Source organism: Diabrotica undecimpunctata, chromosome 2 (assembly GCF_040954645.1).
Source record: "Diabrotica undecimpunctata isolate CICGRU chromosome 2, icDiaUnde3, whole genome shotgun sequence".
In the NCBI taxonomy this organism is placed as follows: Eukaryota; Metazoa; Arthropoda; class Insecta; order Coleoptera; family Chrysomelidae; genus Diabrotica; species Diabrotica undecimpunctata.
Genome location: NC_092804.1, coordinates 114448710 through 114468829, shown reverse-complemented (window position 1 = coordinate 114468829; position 20120 = coordinate 114448710). Strand labels below are relative to the sequence as shown.

The following is a 20120-nucleotide window of genomic DNA, read 5'->3' as shown; positions in this document are numbered from 1 at the left end:
TAAAACGTACGGCAAAATGTACGTTTTGTCCAGTGTATACACACTACGTTTTCCCTTTCGTTTTCATTTTCATTTCTAATTCAGAGTCTTGAGTTGTGTGAAGCTTGTTTAGTGATTTTTTTTATTATGGAGGAAACACGGCTGCTTTCTTTTATTTTTTCAACTATTACGAGACTACGACTGAGGAAAAAGGAGATGAAGAGGGAAAAGACAAGATGATCAGGAGAGAGGCTTCTAAAAAGAAGCCAGTATTCCCACGTCTCGTTACTAAAAGCTACTCTCGCTACACTATTGTCAATTGCTAGATTTGGTAACATCATACATATTGAAACAAGACACCTGCATGAGAAAAGCAATTACACCCCACTCACAGAGACTCACAGCAACTCTCAGATATCCTGTAACAGGACGCAGTCTCAAGGACTTGGAGGTCAGAACCATAATATCCAAACCAGCGTTAAGCCAAATAATTCCTGAAACCTGTAATGCAATCTATTTGGTTTTAAAACAGAACTACTTAAAAACTTTTATACAATTTAATAAATTCCCCGAGAAAATCGTGGATGCATTGCCGCAAATCTGACATAATTAGGATTTTTTTGGGAAAAATGAAGGGAACTGCAGTGGAGCTAGTCCTTAACTGAGTCAAGATCGGACGACTTGTCTGAACATGTATTTTCACGTCGTAACGTTTTATCCTGTCAGTTCTCTCAAAACTATGCTTCTCCCATCATTTCTGCGATCTGACCTTGGATTTCATTTCGATTCGACAAGATGTACGTTTTGCTGTTTACATGCCACGTTTTAATGTATAGGGTTTGTCCTATCCAACAAAACGTACAATAAGATGTAGCGTGAAAACCGGCCTTTAGATATACTGCGGCGGCTGGTATTTAAAAATGTATTTAAAAATGTTTATTTTTTACTTAGGTATATACCGTCAAAGCGGGACATGTCATATGTGCTGAAATTAATTTTGACCATTTTTTTATTTACGTTTCATCCCTTAAGTCCTTACAAGAGTTAAATCTGAAATTAACATAAGTAGATATACAGTTCAAAGTTTTAAAATTCAGCAAAATCCCTGCTCTTTTGTTTTATTTATTTCAAAAACACAAAACCTAAAAATATAAAAACTTTTTTAAAGCAAGACTCTTGTCATTATATTGTGGCGTTTCATAATTTATAAGTTTACAGTACGATAATATATTTAACTGCTTAGCTCATAACAGCGCTGCATATATATATATATATATATATATATATATATATATATATATATATATATAGAATATACAATCAATGGCGTGCTTAATAGCGCCTGCCTTCGAGGCGCTTCCGACGATGAGTCAGATAGATGATAGAATAGAAATAGACTACTCCAGATGATTCTCGAATAATACTTTTGGTATATATATATATATATATATATATATATACCAAAAGTATTATTCGAGAATCATCTGGAGTAGTCTATTTCTATTCTATCATCTATCTGACTCATCGTCGGAAGCGCCTCGAAGGCAGGCGCTATTAAGCACGCCATTGATTGTATATTCTAGATCCATCCTTCAAAGAATTGTGACACGTATCACACGTCGGAGTTGGACTATTTCGTTACACTGCTTCCCTATTAGATCTGAGTGTCCCGATCAGCAACTCTATATGTAGGCCGAGGATGGCGGGATCTACAGGACTGTCCAGCTCTGCATGAACCCCTCAATTAGAAAATAACAGTCTACTGATTTTAAAGGATACCCTCTCTTCGAGTTAATGCAACACACAATAATTCGTACGCCGGTTTCTCGGAAGATCACTTCATGCACGCTTCTGACAATCTTCCAATCCAGATTTTTTAGTGCATAGCCTATCTTGGGTAAGGCCAAATTATTGATTTCATAATTGGATACGATTCTCTTCAAATTAGTTAGAGCACGCCATATATCCTCGTAGCTTGACTTGTGTTTATACGACTTCTTGGTCACGATACACAGCAAAGATCGAGGACTATCTTCTAATCTCAGTACTCTTCCAACTTTAGGCTGCTGATTTTTTAACTCGTCCAAACGACCAAACTTCTTATAGAATACGGACGAGATTCCTTTAGTCATCTTAAGATCTTTGGCAACACATCGGGCTAGAGAGACGTTATTCGGAACACTAAAAAGATCCTGCTGAACTTCTGTGGTCACGCCGAATCTAGCACTCTTTCTCTCTGCGTAATTTGACATAAATTCATTAAGCTTGGTCGCCGGTCATCTTTGATCTCATGTTGAAGGTGGTGGAAGGTGGTCTCATGGTGTTTCTTCTGTTTCATTTCAGCCAGCATAAGGTGTAAGACGATTTATGTGAATTACTTTTGGGAGACCTTTCGGCAACTTCTTAATTCGGTATATTACGTCATTTATTCTCTTTTTAATTTCATACGGACCTTCCCATTGTCTTTGAAGTTTAGGAGACAAGCCTTGACGACGTTGTGAATTATAAAGCCAAACAAGATCACCTACTTCAAAGCTTTCATTCTTGCTTCGAGAATCATACTGATCTTTCATTCTGTCACTGGCTAACTGGATGTGTTGTCGGGCAAGTTCATGAATGTTGTTCATTCTTAACTTTAGGCAGTCTACATATTCTTCGCTTGCAACATGTTCTTCGGAAGGTCTGCAGTCAAACTCTAGGTCGCAAGGCAAACGAACTTCACGACAACATCAGGCAGGTTGGAGTCTGGCCTGTAGTTTCAATCACAGCCGAGCGGTAGGCCATTAGGAATAAATGAATGTGCTCATCCCAATCTCTTTGATGTTCTGATAGAACTTTGGACAGGTGTTTACCTATCGTTCGGTTCATCCTCTCGATCATTCCATCTGATTGAGGATGTAGCGGTGTTGTTCTGGTCTTATTCACACCAATCAATTGGCAAACGTTTTGGAAGAGTTAATCAATTTGACTTAAATTTTCGCACTTGGTCGGAGTGGATCTCCAAGAAAACACCAAATCGGCTAATGATTCTTTAACAAGTACCTCTGCAACTTCTTGATTTAGTATCACAGGCATCAGACCATTTCGTAAAATAATCCATGGCTACCAGGATATATTTATTTCCATCATCCGTTTCTGGAAATGGACTGCAATGCCATTGCTACTCTTTCCATAGGACTACCAACATTGTACTGTTTCATAGGTACCCTCTTTTTACCAAATGGACCATAACTGGTTGCACACAGTTCCCATTTCTGGCACCATCTTCTCACATCATCTTTAGAGTTCACCCAATAGAACCGTTCTCGAACCTTTTGCAGAGTCTTCGTAATACCAAAGTGTCCACCTGATGTACGGTCATGCAACTGCCGCAATACTTCTGACACTTTACTTTTAGATACAAGTTTTGTACACATTGAAATATACTTGTTGTGTTTAAGCATTTAAATGCATTCAAATCTTTTTTCAGGAATTACGCACTGGCACTTTCTTAAAATCACTGTTGTTATCCTACGCAAAATTTTCAACCACATTGTTTGTAAAACGCTTCACACATACATCTGGCAGTGCTGGAAAGACTGAATATTGGAACTGAAATTATGTTCACTATAAAGAAGAGACAACTTGAGTTCCTTGGCCACGTCTCTAGAGGCACCCGATATGAGTTCGTACAGCTTATAATGCAAGGAAATAAAGTAGGACGAAGAAGCGTGAAATGTAGAAGAATTTCTTGGTTGCGAAACCGTCGTGAATGATTCGGAATGCCATTGGTCTAATTATTCCGTACAGCAGGTTCGAAAGCAAATAGTAATGTTGATCAGCAACCTCCACAAGAGACAAGAATGCAATAAGAAGAAAAAGAAGTACATTTCGTCAGATATTAGATCTTAGGACCTCTTCATTTGCAACGATGTCCGCTCATAGAATTCTGAGTAACTTTCTAAGAAAGAGGACTTATAAATGAACAAAGAGAGATACCTATAAGCGAGAAAAACAATAGAGATAGAAACATTAATATTGCATCATACATACAGTATGATGCAAAGGTATGGAATAAATTCATTATTTCAGAAACAGACGACTTTTAAAAAAAATCTTAAAATACGTCAATTTTAATTTTTGAATGGCCATCAATTGCTACATATATGCTGGACATTACGTCATCAGTAGAGCGCGGATTATATGCAAATTGCATATACGTGCATATTTTGCATATTTTGTCGGGTTTTTGAAAAAAATGCATGTTTTGAGAACATTTTAATTTACCTGCATATTGGTCATCTTTACACCCAAAAATTATATTGAACAGTTCCCTCTTTAAAAACTACATCGTTGAGGATGAAAGTACCGATGCTTGTGGCAGATATATCGCACATCTGATGATTGGAGCACTTCAAGAAAATAATTCTACAAACGCATACTTAATAGCTTCGAAGCAGTTGGACAAAACCAATAATGTGACGGAATCCAGATTCATACTGCAGTCTCTGTCAAGCTTCTTTCTTCCAAACCCAGTGCCAGAAAAAAATTTGTTGGTGTTTCTATCTGATGCCGCACCCTATATGGTAAAAGTAGGACAGAACCTAAAAGTATTTTACCCCAATTTGGTGCATGTTACATGTCTTCTGCACAGAATAAACCGAGTAGCAGAAACCATCACAACAGAATTTCCGTTAGTCTTCTTCTTTCTTCTTCTTTTTTATATAGACATGACTCTGTCTGTTTTTCAATGGGCCTCCAGTAAGTTGTTCTTCAATCGTTTTCGTGGCCTTCCTACCGATCGTCTTCCTCTTGGGGAATCGTCTCTTGCCATCTTTACTACTCTATTTGTTGTCATTCGGCTTATATGATCGTTCCATTTTACTCTTCTATTTCTTACCCAGTTCTTGATGTTCTCCACCTTGCACCTACGTCGTATATCTGTACTTCTAGCTCTGTCCCATAGTGTCGTACCATCAATTTTTCTAAGTGTTTTCATCTCTGCTGTTTCTAACATTGTTTTTGTCCTCTCTATGTCAGGTAGTCTATATTGTAATACTTTTTTGTACCATTTTAAAATAGTAAATAATAATTGTATCTCACTGTTTTTCTTACTTACTATGTGTATTTTTCCAAATAAAAACCAATTTTTGAACATAGTACTGTTGTACCCTATTTTGTTCGATTAATGTAATCGAAAGGCACTTAACCCACTTGGTAGAAGTAAAAAGTTATAAAAGAAGTTATACCTAATAATCGAAAGAGCGACTAATTAAATTTATGGTCACTCTGTTGAGACAGATAGTGACAAAACAAAATAGTCGACCAAAAATGTTAAAAATTATCTGTTTCACACCAGACAAAACACATGTAAGAAATACTATATTTAATAAATATGTAGATATTAATAAACATTAGGGGCAAAGAACGGCGTATTTGTAATAAGATTAAATGTACACGAATTCAAAATTCCTTGCATCTGTTTTTAATTACTAAAATCATGTAGATAACAAAAATGTTAGCGATAACGTAAATCACCTAAAGATTAAAAAAAAACAAAGTTATGGGAAAACATTTGAATATTAACACTGGTATCAGACAATAAAAATATTATGAAGTCATTTTCGTAAATAATGATACCTAGACGTGGATTTACCAGTTTTTTGTTCAGTAAACACTACCTACTTAAAAACATTCAAGGACACGGATGCAATTATTGGCTAACAAAATAATATGAACCTACATTATATATATCAAATGAAAAGTAGTATTTCTTCTATTTACTTTTTAACACGACTAGGAAGGAAATGGAGCAATGCTCATTTAGAAATATTTAAATTTTATTCTTCTTCTTTTTCTTCCTGTTTATAAGTAATTCTACTTGTTTATTGCCGGATTAATACCTCTATGGAAGGTTGTCACTCTATCCCCGCGCGGTCGTCCGATACTTCTTCTGCTGATTGGCGACTTATCTCTTGCTATTTTTGACGACCCGGGTCTCCTCCATTCTGCTTATGTGGTTATTCCATTCTTTTTTCTATTTACCTACTGTACATTCGTTTATACACTGTACGTTATATTTTCTTCTAGTGTCTTCACTTCTCTTTCGATCTCTCAGCATATTTCCTGTAATTCTTCTCAGTACTCTCATCTCTGCCGTTTCCAGTAGCCTTTGTGTTGTGGTTGTGTCGGGTCTTGTTTCTGAGGCATAAGTCATTATTGGTCTTACACTGACTTTATAAATTCTTGACTTCATCTCAGTGTTAATGTGTCTGTTTCGCCATATAGTGTGATTAAGGCATCATGCCAGTCTATTTGCTTTTTGTACTTGATGTCTCACTTCTTCGCCCAGGTCTCCATAGCTGGACAGTATAGTTCCAAGGTATTTTACTTTTTATTTTAATTTTACATCTGGTTGGCCCTTTGCTGATTACTATTGTTTTAGAAAGAAGACAAGAAGACAAAGAAAAACATCGACACGAAGTTGAAGAGAGACGTATTCAGAAAGAAAAAGAAACTGAAGAGATACGTCGTCGGGAAGAGAAAGAAGCTAAAGAGAAACGTCGTCAGGAAGACACAAAGTTGCTCATGTGCCTTTTATCAAAAATAGAGACATCAAAAGTAAATAAAGAACATAAAAAAAAGAAATCGACAAGACAAAAGATGATATCAAAATAGAAATCGTTGAGACAAAAGAATGTATGAAAAGAGAAATCGAAGAGACAATGATTACAGAAGTTGAAGTAACAAGAGGTCTAGTAGAGAAAAGACATGATGAGATAACGAGAACCCTTGAAAATATCCGCCTAGAAATTGGAGATAGCTCCTGGCCACGGTATAGAAGACAATAATTCGAAGCCGCTGCACAAAATAATGGATTGACATTTGAATAGAAGGCAACAGCTTTCATACTAGCACTTTGACGTAAGGCTGTAGAAATCCTCCAAAACATCCCAAAGGACGCACAAAAGACCTATGAGACCATCATATTATAGGCTCTAGAACTAAGATATGGCAGACAATATTTGAAGCAAGTATACCAGAGTCAACCAATAGTGCCTATCCAAGGCTCCAACGAATGTGTGGAAGAATACGTAGCGGAAGTAGAAAAGATGGCACGACTCGCTTAGCCCGTAGCTCCTGAAGAGTTCCTACAGCAATTCACCATCCGATGTTTTCTTGATGGCTTGCGCGATGTAGATCTCCAGCAGACATTACGACTAGGAAGAGGACGCTACCAAATATTGAAGGGCGCTATTGTCGTAGCATTGGAGTATGAAGCCGTGAAGAACGTGTCCCACCATCAACGCAAAGTCCAGTAAGTAAAAGGTGTTGTCAAAGTGGAAGAAGTCGTTTTAAATGTTGAAGAAGTGCCCCAGATGTTGGCCGCCCAACTCGAGAAATATCTCGGCCCAACAGCTGATTCTTTGAAACAAAATTGTCGCCCAAAGTGTTACAATTGTGGATTGGTAGGTATCCATACCTACCAATCAGAAAAATCGACCAGCAGACTAATCTCACTACAGCAAGGCCGTCTCACGTTCTCAATATTCACAATAAGACGAAGCAGCGATAGCTTAGATACCGAATGGACTTTTCAATAGTCACCGAGCAAGAAGAAGTCAGAGGAATGCCTCCGATCTGTCGAGAAGATCATGCGAGGAGTGCAACTACCAATTCTACGAGCGCCAAGAAGAACGAGGGTGCCAGATTCGACAGTTGAAAATCTTAGAGGGCGGAAATAACCAAGAAGTTTTAACCAAGGAAAATCTCCAGGTTCAGCAAAAGAAAGATCCCGATCCAATTCTAGTCCGTGAGCAAAAGAAATATCCAGATCTAAAGTTAGTTCGTGAGCAGAAGAAAGATCCAGATATAAAGCTACTCCTTGAGCCGAAGAAAGATCCAGATCTAAAGCTAGACCGTGAGCAGAAAGAAGATCCAGATCTAAATATAGTCTGTGTGTTACTGGACAGCGGAGGAAGGCGACAGCAGCAAGAGTTTGCCAAATAAGGGTAAGCAGTTAAGGACTACTACTTTATTAGGACTCCTTGTGTATGCGAGATGACGTCAACACTCGTAAATAGGAGAGTCTAGATCAATAACAGTGTTTAAGTTGTTCTTCCTCTTCCAAGATCCTGTGTTAAGTCATAAATAAAACATACAGAATTTTTCAAATGATTGCGGTAAGGGCAACGATAAACGCAGAATCAGAACGATGATTTTCAACTTATATAGCATAAAAACATTTTTAAGAAATATTTCAAATGTCTGAGTACTTTTTAACTATGTTTTTAACTAAGACAAATGATTTCGACGAAAAGGTTATGGAAAAGTTTGTCTAAAAGATCCTAGAACCCATTTTGTTTTTAAAAATAATTATTTAGATCAACGCAGGAATTACAACGCTACAATGTCTTTAAATTCTGGTAGAAGATCTCGAAGGATCGTGATTCGAATAGTATTAAAGTCTAAACTTTAAAAGATTAAAATCTGCATGTAAAAATCTTAAACAATCTACATAACTACAAAAATCTAAAAATATCTGAAAGGAAAACAGTATTCTGCTTGTTTACGAGAAGAAAACAACCGAAGTAAACGTTACATCCGTTAAAAGAAAGGCTATCGTGAAAAAGTCACATAAAATATCAGGTAAAAAAATGGAAAAGGTAGTTTTATCTTAAGGTCTGTATGTTGAAATAAATGTGATTCTACCGGCAATATAACGATACTTTTATATAAACTCTATATTAATTCAATTCAGTTCAATTATGATTTTTTTATATGTATAACCAAGTAGCTAAAATACAATTGGAAATATAATTGTTAAAATATGTTTAGAACTAAGTTTAGGCGCATTAAGAAATATGCCAATTGATTTTCTAGTTGCAGAAATAGTAAAAAGTACATTATGGCGATATTACACATATTGCGGAAAACAATAGCTTCCAATTTTATGGCTAAATCAATTTATAAAAATAGTAAATAGTCTGCACATCAGTGTTAAGGATATAACCATGGATGTAAAAAGAAAAAGAGGTAAGGAAAAATATATGGGAATGGACCCAAATACATACTTAGAAAATATCAAGAACAAGAATAAATACTAAAATAAAAGTAATAAAATAAATTTGTTGTTTTACATTGTACCTTTATACCCATATTTCTACATATGATAAAAAATTGTTAAGCAACATATGGTAACTTTTTATAGGTATTTATTGACTCTAAAATTGAGTCCCATGTACACAGCTTTGGCGCCGACAATGGGAGATCCTCCCTCTTGGCACTTTGGCATATTGATTTCAGGAGGTCAATGACAAAATTCACATCATACAAAAATGATATAAAATTAATTACTTACCTTAGAGCCGGCGATGATAATGAATCCATTATTAATCAATTGCACATTAAATCGATCACTACAATGGATAATATTCCCAACTATAACTTGAACATTGTCAGTTCTCATTTTGTTTGTTTATCTACTAAACTTTTCCGGTTAGCTATTTTTGTCAGCAGTTAATGCCGCCTTTTCAATCACTCGCTGGCTTGGCTTACTGGCTAGGTGGCTGGCCCTGAATCGTCAATTCACTGCGATGTCACGTTGTCTGCTTCTGTTTTAGTTTATAAGCTAAAAGCTGAAAAAGGTTATATTTTTATTTAATTGTATGTTATATCAGGAAATATACACGCTTATAGTTATATATGCATGAGTAATTATTTATCTTGAATGTTCAGTGGCGATACTGAAAAATTTTTTAGGGTTCATGATTGCATAATATCTGTCTTAATATTTTGTAAGGTATAATGTGATAATTATTCAATGAATTAAGTTAAGTTAATTTGTAAACTGTATTCAGTTCAATTAATTGTCTATACAACATAATATTTAATGTCCATTATCATAAGCGTCTTTACACATTTTATATCTTTGACTGATCCATATCTTTTTAAGGTAACCTACTTATATTAACTTTTCCATGGATGTTTGGTTTTTCATATTGTTCTTTTTAGATGAACTGATGATGCTTCTTGATTAAGAAGCGAAACGTCTTCAATAAATAGATGAAGTAGCCACCTTCTTTGTCTTTTATTTCTCCACTTTGACCGAAAAACCCACCACTCTTCGAGTGTTCCTTGTTATATTCCATTACAAATGTATATATATATATATATATATATATATATATATATATATATATATATATATATTTGTATGTATATTTAAAACAGTCTATGTAAATAATAAAAGTTCTACTGCCATTTCAACCTCGTATAGTATTATTAGGCATTGCGTAGATGCTATTACAGTTGCATCATACATATTGCTACATACTACATATTGCTTACAGTTATTAAGCAGCAAATGTCAGGATGTCTACAAGTATGTATTTTAAGAACAACTGTTACATGAGATCAGGCAGTAAAGTTATAATAAACAAGACATGACACCAATAAAACCAAAAATGTGCTTATTGTAGCGGAGGCGAATACCTATATTACAAGATAGCCAGCAAAATTAAAATATACCACATAAGGAATGAAAACATAAGAGCAAAATATAGAAGAATACTATAAGACACACTACTGAGAATTGCGCTAGTACCTAAACAAATCAGTTGGAGAGCACATGCAAGGAGGGTTGCTGAAGATATAATAGTTTGCAGTCCACCTTTCAAGATAATAGTTTGCAGTTCACCTTACAAGAAATATTATAACGATGAGTAGGTACTACTCGGTCAAAAAGTATTAAACAGGCAGAAGAAGAGAAACAGGAAGAAGACATGAATGAATGCCAAAATTAGTTCAATGTAATGACCTACTACAAAAGAGAAGAAAAGAAGGAACGTGACATTTATGGAATAATAATGTTAAAGAATATTTAAAAATTATAAACATAAAACACTGAAAGAACAATGCATAGAATGGAAGAAAATACAAATAAATAATAAAGAAATGTATAAATGCAGACTGAAATATTATGAAAGATTAGTTTTTTAATTTTGTATGACATTTTGTATTTATAATGTTAGAACAATAATTGTAATTATATGATACAGAATTGTAATTTTAACCACCACATTTTTAAAATTCAAAACAAAACATTAAAACAACTACTTATGGTATAAGAAATACCAATGATCCAGAGAAAAAAAACTTAAATCACGGATATAGACAGCCATGCTTTACTTGATGTAAAAAGATCTCAGGAGCTCAAAATATATAATTGACGTGATTATATACACTTCGAGCAACAACCAAATTAGGATGAAAATCAGAGAAACAAAACAATACGAGGTCAACGACAAATGCTTAGTTAGAGATTGAAAGATCACAAACAAAACACGACGGTGCATACAAGCAGGTGAAGGAAATAACAAGAAAATTAATAAAGATATTAACATCTTTCGATACTGAGCAAATAAAATTAACAATAAAAAATATCTAAAGACCCAAGAGCAGAAGAACAAATCACGAATTATACATGAGATGCCCTATTTAGTATATACGTGCTTTTCCGTATAATATATGAATTATTGTAGATTGTAGTGTTTGTTTGTTTTATTGATTATCAAAAGTCTCTTAAAAAAGTTCAATGAAAAATATGAAGTTCTGTAAGATGTGAAGGTAACAGCAAAAACCGACCATAGTCAAAAACTTATAATCGAATCAGTAAACTTCCGTTGAAGTTGACCTTGAGAAAAGAGAGGAGGTGAAAATTAAGTGAACGTTAAGATAAAAACCAAACATGTTAAAAGTTATGTGAATGTACTAATACGAAAAGCAAGGGGAAGGCGGGAAACTATAATTAAAGTAAGACATATTTTTCCTTACCAGTTCCACTCCCCTGGACGCACCGTCTAACCCACCAACAAATACTTAGCAAATCGGCACACTGAACTTTAAAAATATTAGTGCTTATCTGAAATAATTAAATGTTTTATCAAATAAATAAAACGAGGATTTTTAACAAGTGATAAGAGATAGATTATGTTCGATATTATAGTATTCGCCAAAATAAACAGTACCGAAAACGGATATTGTATTTATTGGTTATTTTTTTTACAAATGACATGTATAAAATGCCTATTATGTCATTGCTGTGCAACTGAGCTTCATAACAGTTTTGCAGATTATTGAACATATTTACAAAGAATGGTTGCTGTAGTTACTGAAAATAGGTTTATTATCTTGGTCGTAGTTTTCCACTATTTGCTTGAAGATATACATGGTTAAATGTACAGCGGCTACTTTGTAGACAACTGAGCAGTGTATTTTAAAGGATAAATACTTATTATATACATACTGTCACTGTCACTGCTAAATCTTAAAATTTGTCAGATAACTTATTCTGTTCAACCTCAAAAAATGGCTCCACATGCTAGCAAAAAAACAAAAACAAGAATTGTAACGAAATTAGAAGATGGTTGGTCACTATCTGCCGTAGCGAACCATTTTAACGTAAGCAAAACAATAGTTTTTAATATTAATAAAAGACGGAGTGAACAAGAATTTCTCGAAAGAAAGCTAGGTTCTGGAAGACCAAAAATATCTACCGCTCATGAAGATCGTACGCTTTTGGAAAGATTAGAAGAGAATCCTTTTGAAGATGCGAAAACTTCAAGAATTATGTCACAGTTTCTGGGAAGAAAAAACAAGCTCTTACATCACAACAGAAGCAATCAAGACTTATATTTGCTTTAAACCATCAGCTAGAAAAGATTTTTGGGACAGGGTAATATTTACAGATGAGAAAATTTTTGAATCTTCTAAAAAGGGCAAAATTGGGGTGTATGGACCAGATAATAATAGATTTAATCCTCTATTTGTTGATGATATCGAGCAGCTGGTCATTTTAGTGCCAATGTATGGGGATAGATTTCATCCAGAGGAATGGGAATGGTATGGCGTGTTGATGGCAGATTTGTTGGGTAGACTTATCTGAATATTCTAGAAAACATCATGTTTCCCAGTGTAGAACACTTGTATTCAGGAAATAATTTTATCCTCCAACAAGATAATTGTCCTGTTCACAATGCAAATATTATAAACCAGTGGCTCCAGAATACCAACATAGAGATCTTACCATGGCCCAGCTACAATTCAGATTTAAACCCAATCGAGAATGTGGGGGGGGGGGGTATTATAAAACGGTTGCATCGGCGTAATTTTATACCTCAAAATGCTGAAGAGCTATGGCACACTATACAACAGGTTTGGGAAGAGCTCTCTGAAGAAGACAATTTCATAGTTCCTTTCACGCAGATGGACCGAATACTACAAGCTGTTAACAATGCTGATCGAGATATTACAACATATTAATTTTATTTTTCATATGTAAAGACTTGTTTACACGAGTAGAGTTGTGAGGAGAGTAGAGTAGCAAGTAGAGTCGACTCTACTCGCTACTGTACCAAAAATGGCTTGATACCGTTCACACGAGGAGAGTTACAAGTATAGCACTTATGCTAGTATACTGTGGAGTAGGTGTTTGTTTAGTACAAAATGAATTCAAGAAAAAGAAAATTGATTCAAAATTGTTTAGCTACTGTTGCAAATGCATTTGTAACTGAGGTCGCTTTGTAACAAAGAAAAGAGTGGATGAGGGAGTGGCTTAAAAGAAGGAATACACACGGGGCCTCAGCTGTTTTATCTTGATAAGAATACATTTTTTATTTCTTATTGTATTTTTTATTAACAAGTAATAAAAACCTGTAACTTGCCCGTGAGCCTTCAGTTTTCTTGTTTCTTTTTGCACCTTTCATGATTGCTTCCATAGGAGTGAACCATTTCACGTTCGGAACGTATACATCGGCTGAACCTGAACCCCATTTTTTTGATTTTTGTATTTTTAAACACTCTTGATTATAAGAGCACCTTATATTCTTAATTTTTTGCTTGAGCTCGTTTACTCCAAAGCCCCCTTTTGCCATTCTTTCGACGATTTCATCCTCCGCAGCTTGTCTCATACTTTTATTTCTGTAGTGTAGACTACCTTAATTTCATAAACACTACTATTCGCCATACATCTCTACAAGTTTTAAAGTGAAAGTGAAATGAAGTTCATCTTCGGTGAACTTTATTTTCACTATTTACACAAAACACAACTCCAGACGGAATGACAGCGTCCCTATGCACTCTCCTACCTACTCTACTCTACCAGAATTGACCGCATTCCATGGGTAGAGTGCGCAGGCGAGTGGATATTTTGGCGGTGGTGGTGGTAGTAGAGTAGAGTTACTTTGCCACATGTTGCTAGTCACTCTAGTCTACCACGTACTATGCACTCTACTTGCTACTCTACTGCGCGGAGCGTTTTTACGGGTAGAGTGACTCTACTCTACCAAGTACTTGCATCATTACTCTACCCGTGTAAATGGGTCTTAAATTTACTATAGTTTTGGTCTTCCAGACCATATACTGTCTTTTGGATTAACAAAAGAGTACTCAGGATTTACCCTATTAGCTCCACTTCTTCTACGATAGGGTAGTATTTGGTATTAGAGCCTTTTCATCAAGACATTCCCTCGTTCTGCTAGCCATGACGATATTGTATACCATTTGGAGATCGACCTGTGTGCGCAAGCATTCTTTCATGCTGCGTAGAGTTGGTTGCGGTACATAACAATGAAAGAATCATAGAATAAAATAGAAATATGTTTTATTGTCACTGAAAATTGTACAATTTTATGGATAAAGCTTATATAAGTTTAAAAAATGTAATAATATCAATTATTAAAATTTACTAAAATTACATAAATCGTCAATATCACAGAATAAAACATAATAAAATAAAATATACAATTCATTGCAAAATTTCACTAAATTGCAAATCGCGTAATAAAACCTTACGAACTAGTTTACGAATAAGTTTGCAGCACAACTGGTAGATATTATTTCCAAGTCTCAACATATATATGAGATAATAATATAAAAAGTAACTTCTTAACTTAATTAAACACCCACAAGGAATCTACGTTCCTGTATTTGGATGTATACCATATATTAAAAAAATTTATTAAAATCCTTTGTAAAAGGTATACTTATAATTAAAAAACCCAAACGGCCCGTCTTAAACAGCCCGTTTGGGTTTTTAAATATATATACCTTTTACAAAGGATTTTAATAATTTTTTTTTAATTAAACAATTTATCACTGTAACTTTCACGAGGTCACGAATGAAATGATAGTATTTGGACTGGCGATGTAAAATGACATTTCTGTGATAATGTTGGTTGCAGAATTAAATAGCAGTAAATTTTAAAAATGATTAGATTGTCTTATTGTGCACCATATCTCATTGTGTTACTCTCCCCTACTGTGTTTAGCAAATCGTTTTCTCACATAATCAACACATTTAAGTAAAATATTTTTATCGAGTCATTTACTTGCCATGATATTTGGTGTAATCAAAATCCACCATCTATCACGTGTAAAACAGGTGTTTGTATGGGACAATCATAAAGAACATAAAAATTTTGACAAAAAGAGATTTGGTTTCAGAAACAACCTCGGGACCAGAGAAGCACTCTTCAGTTTGCAGGTCATGGTTCAAAGATGTAGGGATATAGAACAATCAGTATATATGTGTTTTATCGACTTGAAAAAAGGCCTTTGACCGAGTAAACCATGACAAACTTATAGGTGTCTGGCAACAGGTTGGAATTGATGACCGAGACCTTCGTATTATCAAAAATTTGTATTGACATCAATGTGCAAACATACGAGCTGGACACAACACGACGGAAGCAGTGGAAATACGACGTGGAGTGAGGCAAGAATGTATTCTATCGCCTGTACTTTTTAATATCTACTCCGAATTATTTATTTTCAAAGAAGCCTTAGTTGAAGATACAGGCATTAAAATCAACGGAATTAATGTAAACAATCTCAGATATGCAGACGACACGGTACTTATTGCCTCGAATGAAGAAGACCTGCAACGACTTCTAAACAGGGTAACCGAAGCATGTGATGAATATGGGCTAAAACTTAATACTTATAAGACAAAACTTATGGTTGTCAGCAAAACGAAGTTACAACCAACGAACATCAGAGCATATGGAATAGAGTTAGAAAGAGTCCACAATATTACCTGCAAACGTTAACGATAACTGGGATATAAATAAAGAAATAAGAATACGCATTAAAAAAGCTAGAGCCGCCTTCTATAAATTAAAGAAAATTCTAATTAATAGAGATATTACGTTAAACCTTAAAGTCAGATTAATACACTGCTACATATTCTCCACATTGCTGTATGGTATGGAGAACTGGACCCTTACAGAGACATTAATGAAAACATGAGAGGCCTTTGAGATGAGAATTTATCGACGAGTATTGCGGATAGGTTGGGTTGATCGAATAATAAATGAAATAGTTTTACATCGAATGAAAAAGAGCACAGAAATAATAAAAACGAGAAAAATTGAAAAGTTACAATATATCGGTCATGTAATGAGACATCCATAGAGTTATAACCTTCTACATCTCATAATATAGGGTTAGATCGCCGGAAGGAGAGCCCAGGCCGACCAAGAACATCCTGGCTCCGAAATCTCCGAGAATGGTATCAAGAGACCACCGCTAATTTATTTAGAGCCGCCGTAAACAAAGTTATTATTGCCAATATGATCGCCAACGTTCAACAATCGGACAGGGTACTGAAAGAAGAAGAAGAAGAGAAACATTAAATTTTGCTTACAATGATTAAATTTCAAGAAATTCTTACACTAACAGTTTCAAAAATAAATATTTTTAAAAATCATATGAGACTGTTGGGAATTTGTAAAATGAATATAGTTTACAACAATTAAACGTATCTCGAAAAGGAATTAAACGATCGGATCTTAGGAAGTCTTATTCGATTTGTGATTAAAAGAGCTACAATATAATGCTCTTTGTATAAAAAAAGATTTTTAACAAAAGTTATTTCAAAAATTAAAAATGGCGAAAAATGCACATTTTTGCACTTTTAATCGTTAATTTTGCACAAACTACTGGGTCAAATTTACTGTAGCAGAGCTCAAATTGAAGCTTTTTTATGTAGTACCATTCAATATTGTCCTCATTTTACCATAAGATGGTGATTTGATAAGCTACTCCAGGCATTGCACTTCATCACGATGTACCTACTGGTTTCAAAAATTAACTAATTAATGCTCAATATAATTCATTTTTGTCTCTACAGCTTGGACTAAAGCATTGAATCTATCATACGTTAAATTGTTTTTCGGTGTTAATGATTGCAATGATTTTCATATAATCATGTGAGCAAGTATATACTTACTGCCACTACGCCTATCTTCTATTATTCTGTATTGCAGAGATATATGCAAAACGTCGATGTTTTTACGTTCAATGGGTAAACGGGAGGCGGTTTAGGTCAACTAAATACTTCAAAGCAGGTAAAAAGTATGTGCTTTCTCTGGCTATCTCTTTGGTGTGTTCAAAATATTCACCTTTTCAAAACGGACGGCAATTTTATTTTCATCCTCTCAAAGCCTTTCCTTTAAGTTTTTCGAGGGGTAGGGAGCCGCAACTCCCGACCTAGGTGTCTGCGGCAGTGTAAGCTAGAAAAGGCCTGACAATGACAAGTCAAAGTTGTTATGTATTTTCCTTAGATTAATGAAACGGTTTTATTAATCTATGATATTTCCCATAATGTTGACTTTGTTGAATTGAATCTAGACATTAAATATTACTTTAAAACTTAAATAAAGATTCAGTTGATTAGTTTTTAAAAAATAGTGACTGACAGTTATCATAATTTCAAAACTTTATTGAATAATGAAATAACTTGACTTATAAGTATTATAATTACAAGACATACTAAGAACTATTACTATTATAACAACAAAAATTCTTGAATGAAAAGATATAAGTAAATATTACACAACATTAGTAATATTAAAACGTTTTATCGCATATTTTCTAATCCAAATACAAATTCCGTCTGGAGTAAAAGTTTTAAGGTATCTATTTGTAGTTCTGATCACGTGCACAAATTCTTGGGAAATAAAATCATATTTGGTGTGGCAAATGTAAACATACGGATTAGATTATACATAACATCGGACTAAATAAATCGGATAATAATATTTCGGCGGGCGTAATTTCGGCCGGTAATCCCTTGGCCTACCTGCATAAATCAAGGGGTACCATTTATGACAGGGGTAATTTCGGCCGAGGGGTTGATGTTTACGATGAGATTAAAATATTGGTAATTACGCTTCATAGTTTCTGTAAAATATTAATTGTGTATTTATTTGGAAATACCTAATCCTGTGTACCTGTCGGAAATACCTTTAATTTACTTATCTCTTTATTCTAATAACTATGTTGTACCTACTTAAGATTATTCCTTTAAATGTATAAAATTCACAAATAACAGGTATAAAATTATTATAGCTAGTCAGTATTATAACTTATCTTGAAGCTACTAGTCGATAGAAAACATAAAATATATTATTTGTATACGATGGCATCTGTTTCAGTAATTAAGAGTTCACGCGGTTGTGACTTACTAGTTGTAGAAAAGTTTCAGTTTTGTAAACAGGACGTATTAAAAAGTGGTGAAGTACGTTGGAGGTGTATAAAGAAAAATTTAAGATGTTTAGCCAAACTGTACACTGTTGGTGCGGAATACACAGTTACTAGAAGTGAATTAATCCACAACCACGAGTCCGATGAAACTACGTTGGAGAGAAAAATAGTGACGACTTCATGCAAGCGCAAATCTGAGGAAGACATATCGGAGAAACCTTCAAAAATTATTAAAAGCGTTCTTTCAAATCATTTGCCAGAGAATTTGTCATCGATAGATGTCAGTCTAATAAGAAGAAATTTGTACAACAGCCGCCGTAAGCTCTTACCAGCCCTGCCTAAGGATATTCACGATGTACATTCTGTACTCGATAGTTATGGACCGAAAACCACAACAGGTAAAAATTTTTTGTTTATTAACAGCACAGCTGATAATATCATTGTTTTTTCTTGCCATACAAATATAATAAGTTTATGTAAAATGAAAGATTTTTACATGGATGGCACATTTTCTTATTGTACAAAATATTTTTATCAGTTATTTACCATCCATGGACTGGAAAATGGGCATTATGTTCCTCTTTTGTATTGTCTGTTGCCCAATAAGACCAGTGACACATATATGAGACTTTTTCTGTTGGTAAAATCTAAAATTTTTGAACTTTATAATATTGTTTTTGAACCGAAGGAGGTATTTGTGGATTTTGAAATCGCAATTCATAACGCATTAAAAGTTGTCTTTCCCAAAACCAAACTAAATGGTTGTAGATTCCACTTGCACCAGGCGTGGTATAGGAAAATACAATCATTAGGGTTAACCCAAATGTATAAAGATAAAAACTGCGAGGAAAGCAAATGGCTTACTCATACTTTTGGGCTAACTTATTTAGACCCCTCTGAAGTTGAAGATTGTTTCATATTTGATCTCATGTCATACAAACCGGACCATAAACTTATAGATAAATACGCAGACTATTTATTAGAAAACTACATAGCGCCAGAATCTCATTTTCCACCAAATATATGGGCATATGAAAACCCATCAATTAAAAGAACCACAAATGCCTGCGAATCATTCCATTCGCACTTTAATTCTAGTTTTTATTCAAGTCACCCTTCTATATTTATTTTTATAGAAAAATTAAAAGATTGTCAGATCGATGCATATTTAAAAATAAAAAATTTAAATATTCCAGCAAAAATTAAAGACAAACAAGTAAAAAACAAACTAAAATTTATCGAAAACATGGTAAATATGCTTCGATCTGACAATATTTCTAGAATTAATTTCGTTAAATCTGCATCACATCAAAACGTTTTTTAAAAATTTATAGTTTACTTAATTTATAGAAATAAGTTGATGTAATAATTTTATTGAAATAAAGAAATATTTTAATATAAAGCATTCTGTTATTTTATTTGATTTGCGGCCGAAAATACCTATGAGATAAGGAAGCAACTTAAAACCTCCGGCCGAATTTACCTACCGGCTTTTAGTACCTGCTCTTTTTCCGGCCGAAATTACGTCCGCCCATAATATTTGTGTTATTTTTTTTTGGAATGTTACTATATCAGAAGGCAAAAATAGTGATAATGTGTTTATATGGAATTGAACC

General features: G+C 34.3%; 1 protein-coding gene across 1 annotated transcript in view; it reads right to left on the bottom strand.

The window, feature by feature from the left end:
* The window catches only part of DhpD (guanine deaminase), a 45453-nt gene extending 33478 nt beyond the window's left edge, over positions 1-11975 (bottom strand). The window contains exons 1-2 of the mRNA XM_072523302.1: positions 11794-11975; positions 9320-9596 (exon numbers count right to left, since the gene is read on the bottom strand). Coding sequence (XP_072379403.1) covers positions 9320-9427 — 108 coding nt within the window. The 5' untranslated portion in view covers positions 9428-9596; positions 11794-11975. The remainder of the gene's footprint in view (positions 1-9319; positions 9597-11793) is intronic.
* Between the last annotated feature and the right edge of the window lie 8145 nt (positions 11976-20120).